The sequence below is a fragment of the Zootermopsis nevadensis genome, unplaced genomic scaffold, assembly GCF_977971745.1.
Source record: "Zootermopsis nevadensis isolate Lab colony 2312 unplaced genomic scaffold, Znev_1.0 Znev_ptg000031l, whole genome shotgun sequence".
In the NCBI taxonomy this organism is placed as follows: Eukaryota; Metazoa; Arthropoda; class Insecta; order Blattodea; family Termopsidae; genus Zootermopsis; species Zootermopsis nevadensis.
The window spans coordinates 443,820-455,945 of NW_028259163.1; the positions used below are offsets into that span (position 1 = coordinate 443,820).

The window sequence follows — 12,126 nt, forward strand, 5'->3', positions numbered from 1 at the left end:
CTCCTACACCCTTATATCTTGCTTACATGAACGAGTTCTTATGTTACAGGGAACATTCTTAGTACAATAAATAGTTCTTACCTTCAAACAATTCCTCTTCCTTTGTCAGGTGGGGCGAATCCTTTATCACTGCGGTCTGAGTGAGGATAACGAAATCACCACCGGTCCTCTGCTGAATCCTTTTGTTAGAGAAATGGCCCTGCCGAAAAGAATGAACAGGTCATAACATCCGGAAATATCATTATCACAAGAGTGAATGTAGAATGAATAGATACGTTTCTTCCAAATCTGCACACGGAGCGTATTGGACCAAAATTGCTAGTCTCAGTTATGACCAACGCTAAATGTTTTTGTGTGTGATGAATGTAATATGACGCAAACATTTTCTACCGGGTTTTTTCAGAGACCTGTAACACGCTTTATATTTGACGCAATCATAAGAAAAAAAAGGTGCAAAATTATGTGTTAACTCCGCAATTTATGTGTGTTCACATGCAACAACTCCAAAACCATTTGGAATGGATTATTACGATATTTGACTTGTGTGAGTTGAATTTGTCGACATGTCCAAATTCTGTGAAAATCGGACAATATCGACGTGTTACTCGACTGTGTGACGGTTCCTAATGTTTGTCGCAAAAAAAAAAATTGTTGTCGAACAAACGTTGCAGAGAAACATAAACAAAGATAAGTTTTATCGGTTTTTTGTTTAATTTGAGAAAGGGCTATTTGTGGCGTCGTCTCGTATAACACGGGAACAGCTCGATTGATTCTCTGCGTTCTTCGCCTGCCCTGTAGGCCTAACCAGTTCTTCATATTTCGTAGTACTCACTTTTCCACATAAGCCCTTGTTGCATTGTCCGAACTATTGCATTAACATGTTAAATTAATTTCGCACAGCACAGCATTTCCTTTAAATGTTAATTCTGTCCTCCAAAATTTCCCTTTCACGTCGTATTTTGTGTTACCTTAATGTCAGTGTCATCGTCGATAATTGCATTTTCATTCAAATCAAACTTTAATCAAAATGTATATTATATTAATTCATTAACTTAGAATCTAACTTACAGTTACTATTATTAATATTATTATTTTCAAATTACAGATTTTTATATGAAGTTCTGTGGTGTTTTATACAAATTTAAAAATTCAAAATTTTGTTTGCAGCTTTCACATTTCACCAGACAGAAATATAAAATTCAATATTTAGCTGAGTGTGAAATATTTTAAAATATTTAGTCCATTCAAAGTTGCGAACTCTAGTTTTGACAGAATTAAGCACTTGCACGTTCAAGGGTCTTGTAGGAAAATACTCTAATTCGTCTTAAGATCGAAAATTAAATAATAATTAGGGATATTCTGTTTTTTGTCATCTCGCGAACTTAAACGATCCATCACGTTATTAATAAAGTCATGTGGTAGGATATTCATTTTAATATTATCATTCGTATGAAGAAATATAGTAAGGTGTGTGACGTATGGAGGCTTTGTGTTTAAACATTATAATTTCGAACTCGATATTATATTGACCATTTGTTCGATACTGTATATTCTGAACTACTTGTAGCATCTTTAAATAAATCATAAATAGGTAACTTAACCAATGAATACATTTAAACGTATTCCCCTCTTGTCACAAGCCAGGAATTCATTTCGATTAACTTCCCCCGAGCCCTAAATGAATTATTACATAAAGACTCTTAAATTATTTTGTCATATTGAATGATCATAATAATTGTTTATACTGACATCCATTTCGTGGTCTAAGTTATTATTACGACGTTTTACTTATGTGTGACTTGTAAAATTTCACTTGTCTTTTTCCGTTGCGTCATTTTATCGTTTTGTAATTAGACCAATTTCATAAATCGTTTAAATCTCTGAAATTCTAATCTTAAAACTGACACGAATTTAAGGTAACTTAAAAATGTTTGCAACTTAACATATTCAGAAACCAAGCTACGTTTTAGGTCATCTGTTCCGGCATTACGCAGGCCTGTGAAATTATTATTCACGACAGCAAAAACTTTCATTTTATTAAAACTCAAAATCAGACGTTTGTTTGTGTTTCGTAATAACACAAAGATGTCGTACTTGTTCTGTGTCTACAAATAATTCATCCCACATTTTCGGTATGCATAGCTCATACTTAACACTACTAAAGTGTTCCTGTAATTTAACCTTGTGTATGCCTGTTATCTGTAGATTACACGTAACATGTTCACAGTGTATTTTGAAAATAATTGATGTGTAAATTGTACGAAATTGTTTTTGGTAGATTGGTTTCGAGATTACATACTATGCTCGTATGTCCCCGTGACCTAATCTACTACATTTTCATATTATGTCTAGGTGTGTGTTCCTCGTCTCACACGTGATGCCTGTTTGTGCATGTCAAGTGCGTAATCAAACTTAGAACACCTCTGTCATAGAAGCCTCTAACCCCCCCCCCCCCCTACTGTTTTCGTATGTATGTGTTGTGTTTGGTCTTGTGAACTGTGATTGGTCATTCACCCTTTGAAGTATGTCTTGTCTGCTTGTAATGCAAGATGTCTTACGTAAAGATAACGGAACAGAGACATCTCTGCTTCTATTCATCAGCCATGAAACCAGTCTCCTTAATTAAAATATAAATCCAAAATATTTAATCACTTCACTTAGAATATACTGATATACGTAGTTTTATAAAATTATCGGTTTTTTATATATTTATCCGTAAGGAAAGCCGGTGAAGATGTCGATGTTAGTTTTCTGTGTTGTGACGCTTTCCGCTCTGAAGATGGAGGCTGTATATTAACCCGAAACAGTGATACCAACTAACGATTCCACGCGGCGGCGACACGACCCAGAAGGCAGACATCGAAAAACAAATATCGATAGCATTTTTTAGTTTACTAAGTGTAAATGTTTTGAGCGAAAGACGAATGGAATTTGTATTTTGAGCTATTCTCATTTCAGATTTAGTAGAGGAATTGTAATTTATTGTATTGCGTATTTTGCTCAAAATATTTGCTGAAGTCTGGGATTATTGTGAACAGAACAACAAACTCGACCTTACAAATTATCGATCTTCACACTTTGGCTCATTGCTCACTGTGAAAGTGTCCTGACGATATGAAGATTACGTCACCTAGGTTTAATATATGCACAAGGAAGTGTTTTCATCTTTACAGTGACGAAATTGTGTTATGAATAAATAAACTACGGAAACTAACAGTTGCATTCGAACTATGAACGTGATCTAGTATCCATGTGAGTTGTTATCTCAAATATTTTCAAAGAAAGAACTTCAGTGCAGGAACTTGTAAAGTATTTCGAGATCAGTAGTTAAATTTTTTCGAAAAAAATAGACGCGTAAATGTATTTATATTTTCTTAATTGATTATACTTTTTATTTCCATTGAAAATATCTTTATATGGATATAATAATTATTAAAGGTTGGTAATTGTGAATATCTTGCTATCGCTCGCGAGCGATAAAGTCTAATCCTGCTGAAAATCGATAAAGGCCCACGATGTAGATTTACAATTACAAACGATGTGTGTGTGTATAAATTATGTACTTTTATGAATGATGTTTTTCCGCAGCGCCACACAGCCCAAGGAAACAGAAGTTAAATCTTCGCATGAAAAGTTTGTCACTAGATTCTCCGGAGTCGACGGAGCATGCTCAGAGACGCCGACACGCAGCGCAGTCAACCTGCGTCGACCCCCAGAGTAGCCAGTCCTCATCTCGCATCCAGTGTAACTCTTCTCAGAATTCATTGCTCGTTGTTCGAACGTCAGAGCGTTCCGTGGAGACCATCACTCTCGCCAATCCGATCGTAATCCCCAGATCCAGGTCTTTCACAAGATGGCGCGAGGGAGAAACCCCTCAAATACTCTAATGGCTGTCGTTTTGGAGTTCCCGAAGGATTCTGTTTTGTCACTGAGACTAGCAAACCCGTTTATAACAAGCGACCGCACATTCAGACGTTCAAGTTGGAAAATTCATCACACGGGCTAGTCATAAAAGACGGAAAAAGAATTTCAGACGGTAGCCAAATTACTAAAAAAATTTTTTAAAGTTTTAAAGACACAATTTCGATTGTGCTGTACGTTTAACCTTCATAATCACAATCAACATTCTGACGCCCGTAGAAACTTAAAATCTCATATTGCGTTAGTGATATTTTCGTGAAGGGAGTTACAGAGTACAAACATGGCACGACCTCCAGCGAGGTTTCAAGAAACTAGGCGACGCTCATAAGTGAACGCGCGTGATTTTCTTCAGGGCAGACGAAACGAAAGGGACCGTTTGCCTGAGTGATGGTCCCGGATGCTTTGAAAATGTCTTTTTTTCATGTGTTTTCTTTCCATGTGGTGGTTCCTTCTGGCTACGCGTGCGCACATTTTCGCTCGATCTGATGTTTCTTCTGTTTTTACGCATTGCGTTTCAGCCCATGTGTGTGTGTGTGCCTCGTCATCGCATTTGCGTTTGTAACTTTTTTTTTTTTGGTAATACGAGATATTTAGACCAAACACAGCGAAACTTGTAATAAGCTTACTTCTCGTTTTTGGAAGCAAAATTCTTAGAAGTGTTAATCTTCTCCATCAACTGTTTATTTCTAACCTTCTTAAAACATTTCCATTTTGTGTTTCGAGAAAACTACATTTTTTTTTTAAGACTTCGAAAAGCGTAAAAGTGCGTAGTAGATCGCGTTTTCTTCACAGTTTCATAAGAAGAATTCTGTATTTTCACAGAGAAGCTTACAAACAAGTTTTTTTCCCCTTATATTTGCACAAAATTCATAAAATAGACCGGCAAATAGGGGGAATGATCTTTCATTTCCGATTTAGCTGAAATTTGACAATAAGAATTCTTTTCTAAAAAATGTTTTAGCTAATTAAATTTTGCTCTAAACATCTCACAGCTACATTTCTGCGGCCTACAAACTTTTTGCTGAATCTCTTACTCTGTTGACTGTTTCTTTACTTTACTATTCATTTATGTCGTCTTTAGCTTGTATTATGTTTCAGCATCACTATTTCCAAACTGACCGTTGCTAGAATTTGTTACTTTTGTTTTTTAATGGTGAGTTCATATAAAAATAGTTTCTTCGTTATCATTATAATGTCTTAGTATGTAAATGTTGCTTCATACAGCAGATATTTCACAGCGAAAGAAGGTGATTAACAAAGCTTTACTGTGGATCTGCGTAAATCATTTTATTCTGTTTACAGCATTAAAAATGCCGCTGATGATGATGAATTTATCACTTAAGTTCTAAAATCCTAAGGGGGATTTCGTTTTGATAAAATACCAACACGAACTTCCAAATCCCATGCGTCTACGTCATCGAAAACTGTAGAAATATGCGTCAATTTTGCTGCCATCTCATATTTTTCAATAATTTGCATACATTTGAATAGATCAGAACACTTAAACAAGACATTTTGATTACAACTCAACCGAACGGTGGCCTCATAAATCAATCATAGGACCACGTACCATAGGCGATGTCGAGAGACGTAATGCATCAATCAGATAAGTAGTTTATCACGTGACGCGGTATATAAACATCCAGCAAAGTGTTTAAGCATCCACTGCGTTCTTTTCCATCCATAACAACACAAAATAATCCTAAAGGGTTGGAATTTCTATAAGAAACACCTGAGTCTCCCACACACACGCAGATACACGTCGTAAGCAGAGCATTCATGTTAACACTTTTAAAAACGCAGAATAAAAAACTCTTGTTTTCAACTGCTAAAACCTTTATGGCCCCAAGCCTGGGGACTTGGCTAACACGTTTCAAAAAGTCACTCTCCGCCACTGATATTCAAACACGCGCACTCGACGAAAGGATGTGTTACATTCATTTGTTTTTAAAACGTAAGTTATTTCAATGTATATTTATTTTAAGATGTTTTAAGGCAAAATTTTAGGTCCTTATATTATCACTGGTCTGTCATCTTGATGTTCATACGAACAAGTTTCGTGGAAATCTATCAGCTGGTTTAAAATCGATTACAGAATGTACAAATTGGTACGGACAGAATGCGGATAATTATTTGTATAATTTTAATAATTACACCTCTCTTATCTCAGGCGAACGACTCGGTCGGTGCCTTGGGCGGGATTCGAACGCACAATCCTAATTTTTTGGGGCTGTCTAGACCGCACACCGCTTCGTCGATGTTTCTAATAATTTCGGAAATATGTCGGTTCTCGAAACAGTTTGAAGTTGGTTTTGAAAACGAATTCCCTGTTGTTGTTAAGTGCGTACGCGCCTTCGTAATCTGATTGTGTGCTGTTTCATCCTCTGTGTGTGCTAGGCCCACCGAATTCGTCCGTCCGTTCCGGTCCAATTGGACGACGAACTCTGTTTATCCATAACGGTCGTTCTTGGTCAAGTACGAATCATTAATTAATATTAATTATGTTTTAATCGGAAGAATAATTATTTAGCCTGCTCATTAGAAACTTAGTTCCTTTAAAAATGTAATATTTTATTAACGCATTTACGATGTTGATTTCTTTCACAAAATCGCCATATTCTTAGCCCTGAGTATCTCATATCTCGTAATATTTCAGTAGGTATTTTATTCCACTTTTAAGATCTTTAACAGATTCCAGAATATCTTCCAAGAACTCTCATAAAATTATCCCGATAATCCAAAATGCCTGCACTAAACGCTTAGTTCTTACATTTCTCAGACCAGGACATTAATTTTAAATTTTGAGGCTGTAATCAAAACTTTTCGTCGTCTTAAACCGAAGTAATATAAGAATTCAGTAATTTAATCATTATTCGATAGCATCTGGTGACGGATATTCTGTCTTAAGTTTTCTTGAGTTTGAGATAAAATAAATTTCGTGTAATGGAGTTAACGCGCGTATTGATAGACCACAGAAATATTTTTGTTTCAGACCTTCATAATTACAATTTCTATATCGCATTTGTCGGGTTAAAGAAATTGCTACGACAAAGCTTTTCGGAATTCATTTAGGTGTATACAATTTATTTTATTTGATTACAGAGATTTCCTGAGTTATAAATATTATTCAGTAGGTGTCATTATTTTGAAAAAAAAATTATATTTATGTATTTATTTTTGTGATGATGTGTATATTCCAGTTGAAATTCCCACCATTTTCAGTTTCCAATTTTGAAATTAAATTTTGTTATGAAATGTCTAAGGAAATTAAAACCGATGGATTTTCTTCAAACACACAAATCAATTATATGATTTTTTTTCACATTAAGTATAGTTTAAAATTACTGTGAATTGGGTATTTTAAAGTATTTTTATCCGAATTCCGATTTCCTTGCAACACAACTCAGAAAAGTGCATAACGTAATGGTGATTTCGTTTATTTAAACCAGCAGTTAAAATTTATGAATTATAAACTGAAATCTGTAACTGCAGTAAATTGAAACAACTTGCAAGCGATATTTTTATGTATAGTTAAAATCAATTACTTCTTGGTCACATACACGCATTTAATATTTCACAGTGAAAATATCCCCAATTTTCGAAGATCGTACAAATTAGTTTTATTCTAATATTCACGCCTTAATTTAACTTACTTGCATTTCTTTTACATATGAAGGCTGAGCTTACAAAACAAATCACTTTTAATACTCAGTGGGGCTCTTCAGTGAACTTCGATCAGGCAAGAGCACGAATTCGCGGTCTGAATTAAGCGGCAAATTTATTTAAATGCTCCCATCAGACGTTCCATGGCGCTTATCGATAGATTAATGAAAATGCTTTTATAGCTAGTACTTAATTCGCCTTTGACTCAAATTACGTCCGACGTCAAATTGGTCATTACAGCGAAACGACAAGACACATTTTGCTAGACGTAGTAGAGATCACAATTAGATATGCGTTCTATTGTCAGATCGAGGATTTTCTTTCTTCAAAATTTTGCCTGTAAATGCGTGTTTAAACAGGAACTCAGTTTAAAGAATAAATTCTGACGTGACCTAACCAATCAAATGACGTATACTATATATAACATTTCAGTAAATCAGAAATAAATGCGGATATAATGACTACCACAACACGAATTTTGGAAGTAAATGTATCTCGTTAATTGGACCTAAGTTACTTCAAACATTGAATGCTGTCTAACCTAATATTGTTAAATTAATGGTTACAAATTTGAGATAAATCACGATTTTGTGGTTCTGCTGTGATTATTGTAATCTCAGTCTTATTCTGCAAAAAAAAAAGAGGCTTACATTTTTATTAGCATTACTTTATAAATGTACGCATGCCTTTAATGTATTTTTTATTTGTAATATTTGTGTACGTATTCATTTATTGTTAGCATTACAGTAGTATTTGAAAAATTAAAGTATTTTTGAAGTTTAATCCTAAGTGATGCTGTATATAAAAAGCTTTACATGTTTCTTCCAGTGTCTGTTTTGTTATGTTTGAGTACGCAAAGTATCACGTAGTTCCACACTGCATTGGTCCTGTTACGTGTCACGTAAGTAATGATCTTAGAAGCTTTTCGCTTTCACTCACACAAAGTAGACGTTTATTTGAATTTAAAGTATTTTACCTCAATGTCATTTATCACGGGTTTCTCTATAATTCCTCGCTTCATTTGAAACACATATCAGGCCACTTCTTTTGCTGATTTAGCTCTAAACTGTCAGGACGTAAACAGAACAACGAGTTCTACATCCAAGGACTGAATAGTCACTAGCCCACGTCATCTTACTTGGTGGCGTATGAATTCTACTGTAGATTCTCTGTCTTGGCTTAGTTTATGCAACGGGATGACAAAGCAAGTATTCACTAGCCAATTAACATCCTTTGTGGCAGTGTTCACTCCTTTGTTAACAAACACACGCTGTTAATAATGTACGTACAACGGAGAAATGTTATTGATCAGAGCACGTGCAAAGCTCCATCTTTAGGACGTTGGACAATATCGTGTTCCAGCCGCCATATCCTTTTGACTAATACGACTCATTACTCTTGAAGCAGGGGTTCGTATGTGTTCTAAAGATTTTCTGGCTGTGATGGTGAGAGAAATTGGCAACATTTATTTTTGTGGTCTATATGAGGGGCCCCAAAAATTTACTAACCCAACTAATGATTCCAATTCTTTTTTTAAAAAAAATTATGCATCGATATATTTTATTTTTTGTTAAGATTTATACGGTGAAATGATATTTTGAATAGATGGTTTTTGCCTACATATCAGTGAAATTCCTTGCGATCCGTGCAAACTGTCTTGTAAGTATGACGCAGAGTTCAGTTCTGAAAAGTAAATATTTACATAGAAGATGGGTCTGTGTTTCAAGACAATAGCTGAAACTGTAATTAAAAATTACTTAATTACAGAGAGACCCGTGATATTTGTGCAATAGATTAGAATAAGTTACACGCAAATATCTAATACATTTGCCTTCAACAACACTGTCTTTGAAATAAATGTGTAATGAGACAGAAGTGCTTAATGATGGATGGAACATTTCATGATAAATTTAAGTTAAAAAGTTGACTTGGCTTACAGAAAGAAACTGGTATCATAACATACACATTCCATCATTGTCATTCACAGTCAAGTGTAAGAACATGATTTCTGGAAGCGAAGACTCGTTTGGATATTTGAGACAATTTAAGTGTAATTACAGCGCCATCAAGCCCCGTACATAATCGGCGACTTCTCTCAGCGAGAAACATGCGGATGAGCTCCGTGGAATTACCCGATGAAAACGAGAAGTCGCTTTCATCTGCTAGTACCTCACCCTGCCCCTCACCGGTAAGTGCGCAGCGGCAAATCTTTTGCGAAGTTCCCAGCGCTTACTTGAACCTGTCTCTTAAATCCATGTTTTACAAAAAAGACTCAGTAGGTAACTGACTCTGTGCAGTCAGGTGATCAGAAAATCCCCCCTCTCTATGGAACCTGAATGTTCATTACAGTGTTCACAAGATCCTGCCAGTAGACTCTATCCTGAGCCAATTAAACTCAGTCCACACTCTCACACCTTATTTTTGCAAGATTAATTTAAATATTCTCCCATATTTTTAGACGTCTCTTCATTTCAAGTATATTCTTTCTCCCATGCATGCTACATGTCCAACAATCTCATCCTGTTCTCTCTAATCACATGAATTGTATTTGTTCATTAATTGATAATGGTTATTGCAACGAAAAATTAATTGTTTTTTGTCTAAATTTGTATTAATGTTCATTCAAACCTCAGTCTTTGTCAATGAATAAAATTCATCAGAGATTGTAAATATTCCTCAAAATTTGTTCCAGAGTCATTTATTTTATTATTAAATGGTTCATCACTAGGTTATTGATTGTTACTCTATTTCATATTAATCACATAATTGTTATTAATATTGTGGAAAGGAAGTTTTTGTGTCGACGACATTCTTATCTCGACTTCAAAATGCCATATTATGTAACATTATAAAGTACAGGCATGCTGCATTTACCATAAAAACCATTTATTAGTCTCTGCAAAATATCATCAGACAGAGGAGACCTTAATTTTCCTGAATATCCTGTTTAAAATATTATTCGCCACAATTTGCACGTTCCTGTACTTCAAAATTGTTATTTCTATGCAGAGGACGTGGGCTCCAAATCATCATTGTAAAGCTTAAATTAACAACTGACATAGAGTCTCCATTATATATGTTCCTAGACCCTAAGTACACGTTACACGCAACACCTAGTTGATTGTTATTTCTTTTTCAGAAACCTCACCGTTTGTTACCAACCAATTTATATGTAGTGTTATATAACTTCAAATCTAGGCATCCGGATGAATTAGATCTAAAGTAAGTACATATTTTTGTGTTATTCATTCAAATAGACCCTTAAGCTTTTGCACTCAGTGATGACTTAAGTCTTATAACCTTCCATGCTGCTTAAATATTTATACTAAATAATAAAATATAATTTATTCACATTCCGTAGATCCTTCACAGGACTAAGCCGAGGATGTAGAACGTGTCATGGCACAAAACACAATAATTGTTTCTAATACAAATATAAATTACATAATTATGGCAGTAATTTACAGTCAACTACAGTATTACAGCAAAAAAAAATTTTGGTTGAGGTAAAATTCTTCTATGGAGTAGAAGGAGCGATACAGGAGATACTCTTTTAGTGTTGGCCTAAACTTCTATACATCGTGATTCACACTTTTTATAGAGGAGGGAAGATTGTTGAATAACTTAATTACAGTGCAGTAAACTCCTTTTTATATTTACCGAGTTCAGTGTTTGGCACGTGAAGGTTATGTCAGTATCTTGTGAATATCTGAGTTTGTTTGACATTTTTCTACGCTGTATACAACAAATGAATACAATGAGCAAGAATTCACTGACTAGTGGAAAGAATATTAAACTTCGTAAACAATTCCCTGCATGAGGTTCTCCTTTTAGTGCCTACCAAAATTTTAATGATTCTCTTTTGAATGTTTGAATATTTAGTAATGACTTAGGTCAGTACAAATTATTGTTGACATAAGTCCTTCTTACCAAGCAACAAATATATATGGTTGCCGCTTTCATTTCTGTGCCTTATAGTTCAGTATCCTGTCATTTAAAAGGAAATATATACTATTATTTTAGTTTTTCATGAATTTTTATCTCTGTAAATTTTCAGTGCTTGTAAGTTTCCATATCACCAGACCCTCAGTTACAAAGCAATTCAAATGTGTTACGTTCCAGAGCCGGTTACAAAGTAACAGTTATCGACACATCTGATCAAGATTGGTGGAAGGGAAAATGTTTGGGACGTATTGGCTATTTCCCATCCAAATACGTGATCAAGCTGCAACCTGGAGAGAAACCACTTCAAGTGACACACAACTTGCAGGTCTCCGATGGTGACAATGGCCTAATGCTATTGAGAGATCAGGTCAGTCAGTAAGTCGGCCAGTTAGTTAGTTAGTCAGTTTGTCTTGTTTCTCTAACCCCCTTCCCTGATTAATTTTTTCTGATTGTATCACTTAGAAGAAAAAAATATTTTGCATTTTGAATTTACACATACAAATTAAATTATTGGTATATGTTTTGATGAAAAATATTTAATTGCACTCTACAAAAGTTGTTTATGCAACTGTAATGATTATTATTTTGAGATAAATC

General features: G+C 34.8%; 1 protein-coding gene and 1 long non-coding RNA gene across 16 annotated transcripts in view; one reads left to right on the forward strand and one right to left on the reverse strand.

The window, feature by feature from the left end:
- The window catches only part of Stacl (SH3 and cysteine-rich domain-containing protein), a 146,720-nt gene that overhangs the window by 128,630 nt on the left and 5,964 nt on the right, over positions 1-12,126 (forward strand). For 9 of the 12 annotated variants that reach the window (XM_087359458.1, XM_087359451.1, XM_087359455.1 and 6 more), the window contains 4 exons: positions 3,589-3,744; positions 9,645-9,772; positions 10,724-10,806; positions 11,707-11,896. In XM_087359458.1, coding sequence (XP_087215584.1) covers positions 3,589-3,744; positions 9,645-9,772; positions 10,724-10,806; positions 11,707-11,896 — 557 coding nt within the window. Of the gene's footprint in view, positions 1-3,588; positions 3,745-8,412; positions 8,658-9,644; positions 9,773-10,723; positions 10,807-11,706; positions 11,897-12,126 lie in introns of those variants that run through there. The other 3 variants (XM_087359457.1, XM_087359461.1, XM_087359462.1) reach the window with 2 other exon arrangements.
- LOC147872014 (uncharacterized) overlaps positions 1-12,126 on the reverse strand; it is a 35,065-nt gene that overhangs the window by 13,800 nt on the left and 9,139 nt on the right. For 2 of the 4 annotated variants that reach the window (XR_015538057.1, XR_015538055.1), the window contains exons 1-2: positions 8,561-8,695; positions 82-199 (exon numbers count right to left, since the gene is read on the reverse strand). This is a non-coding gene — a long non-coding RNA (uncharacterized LOC147872014). Of the gene's footprint in view, positions 1-81; positions 200-8,560; positions 8,696-12,126 lie in introns of those variants that run through there. The other 2 variants (XR_015538056.1, XR_015538054.1) reach the window with 1 other exon arrangement.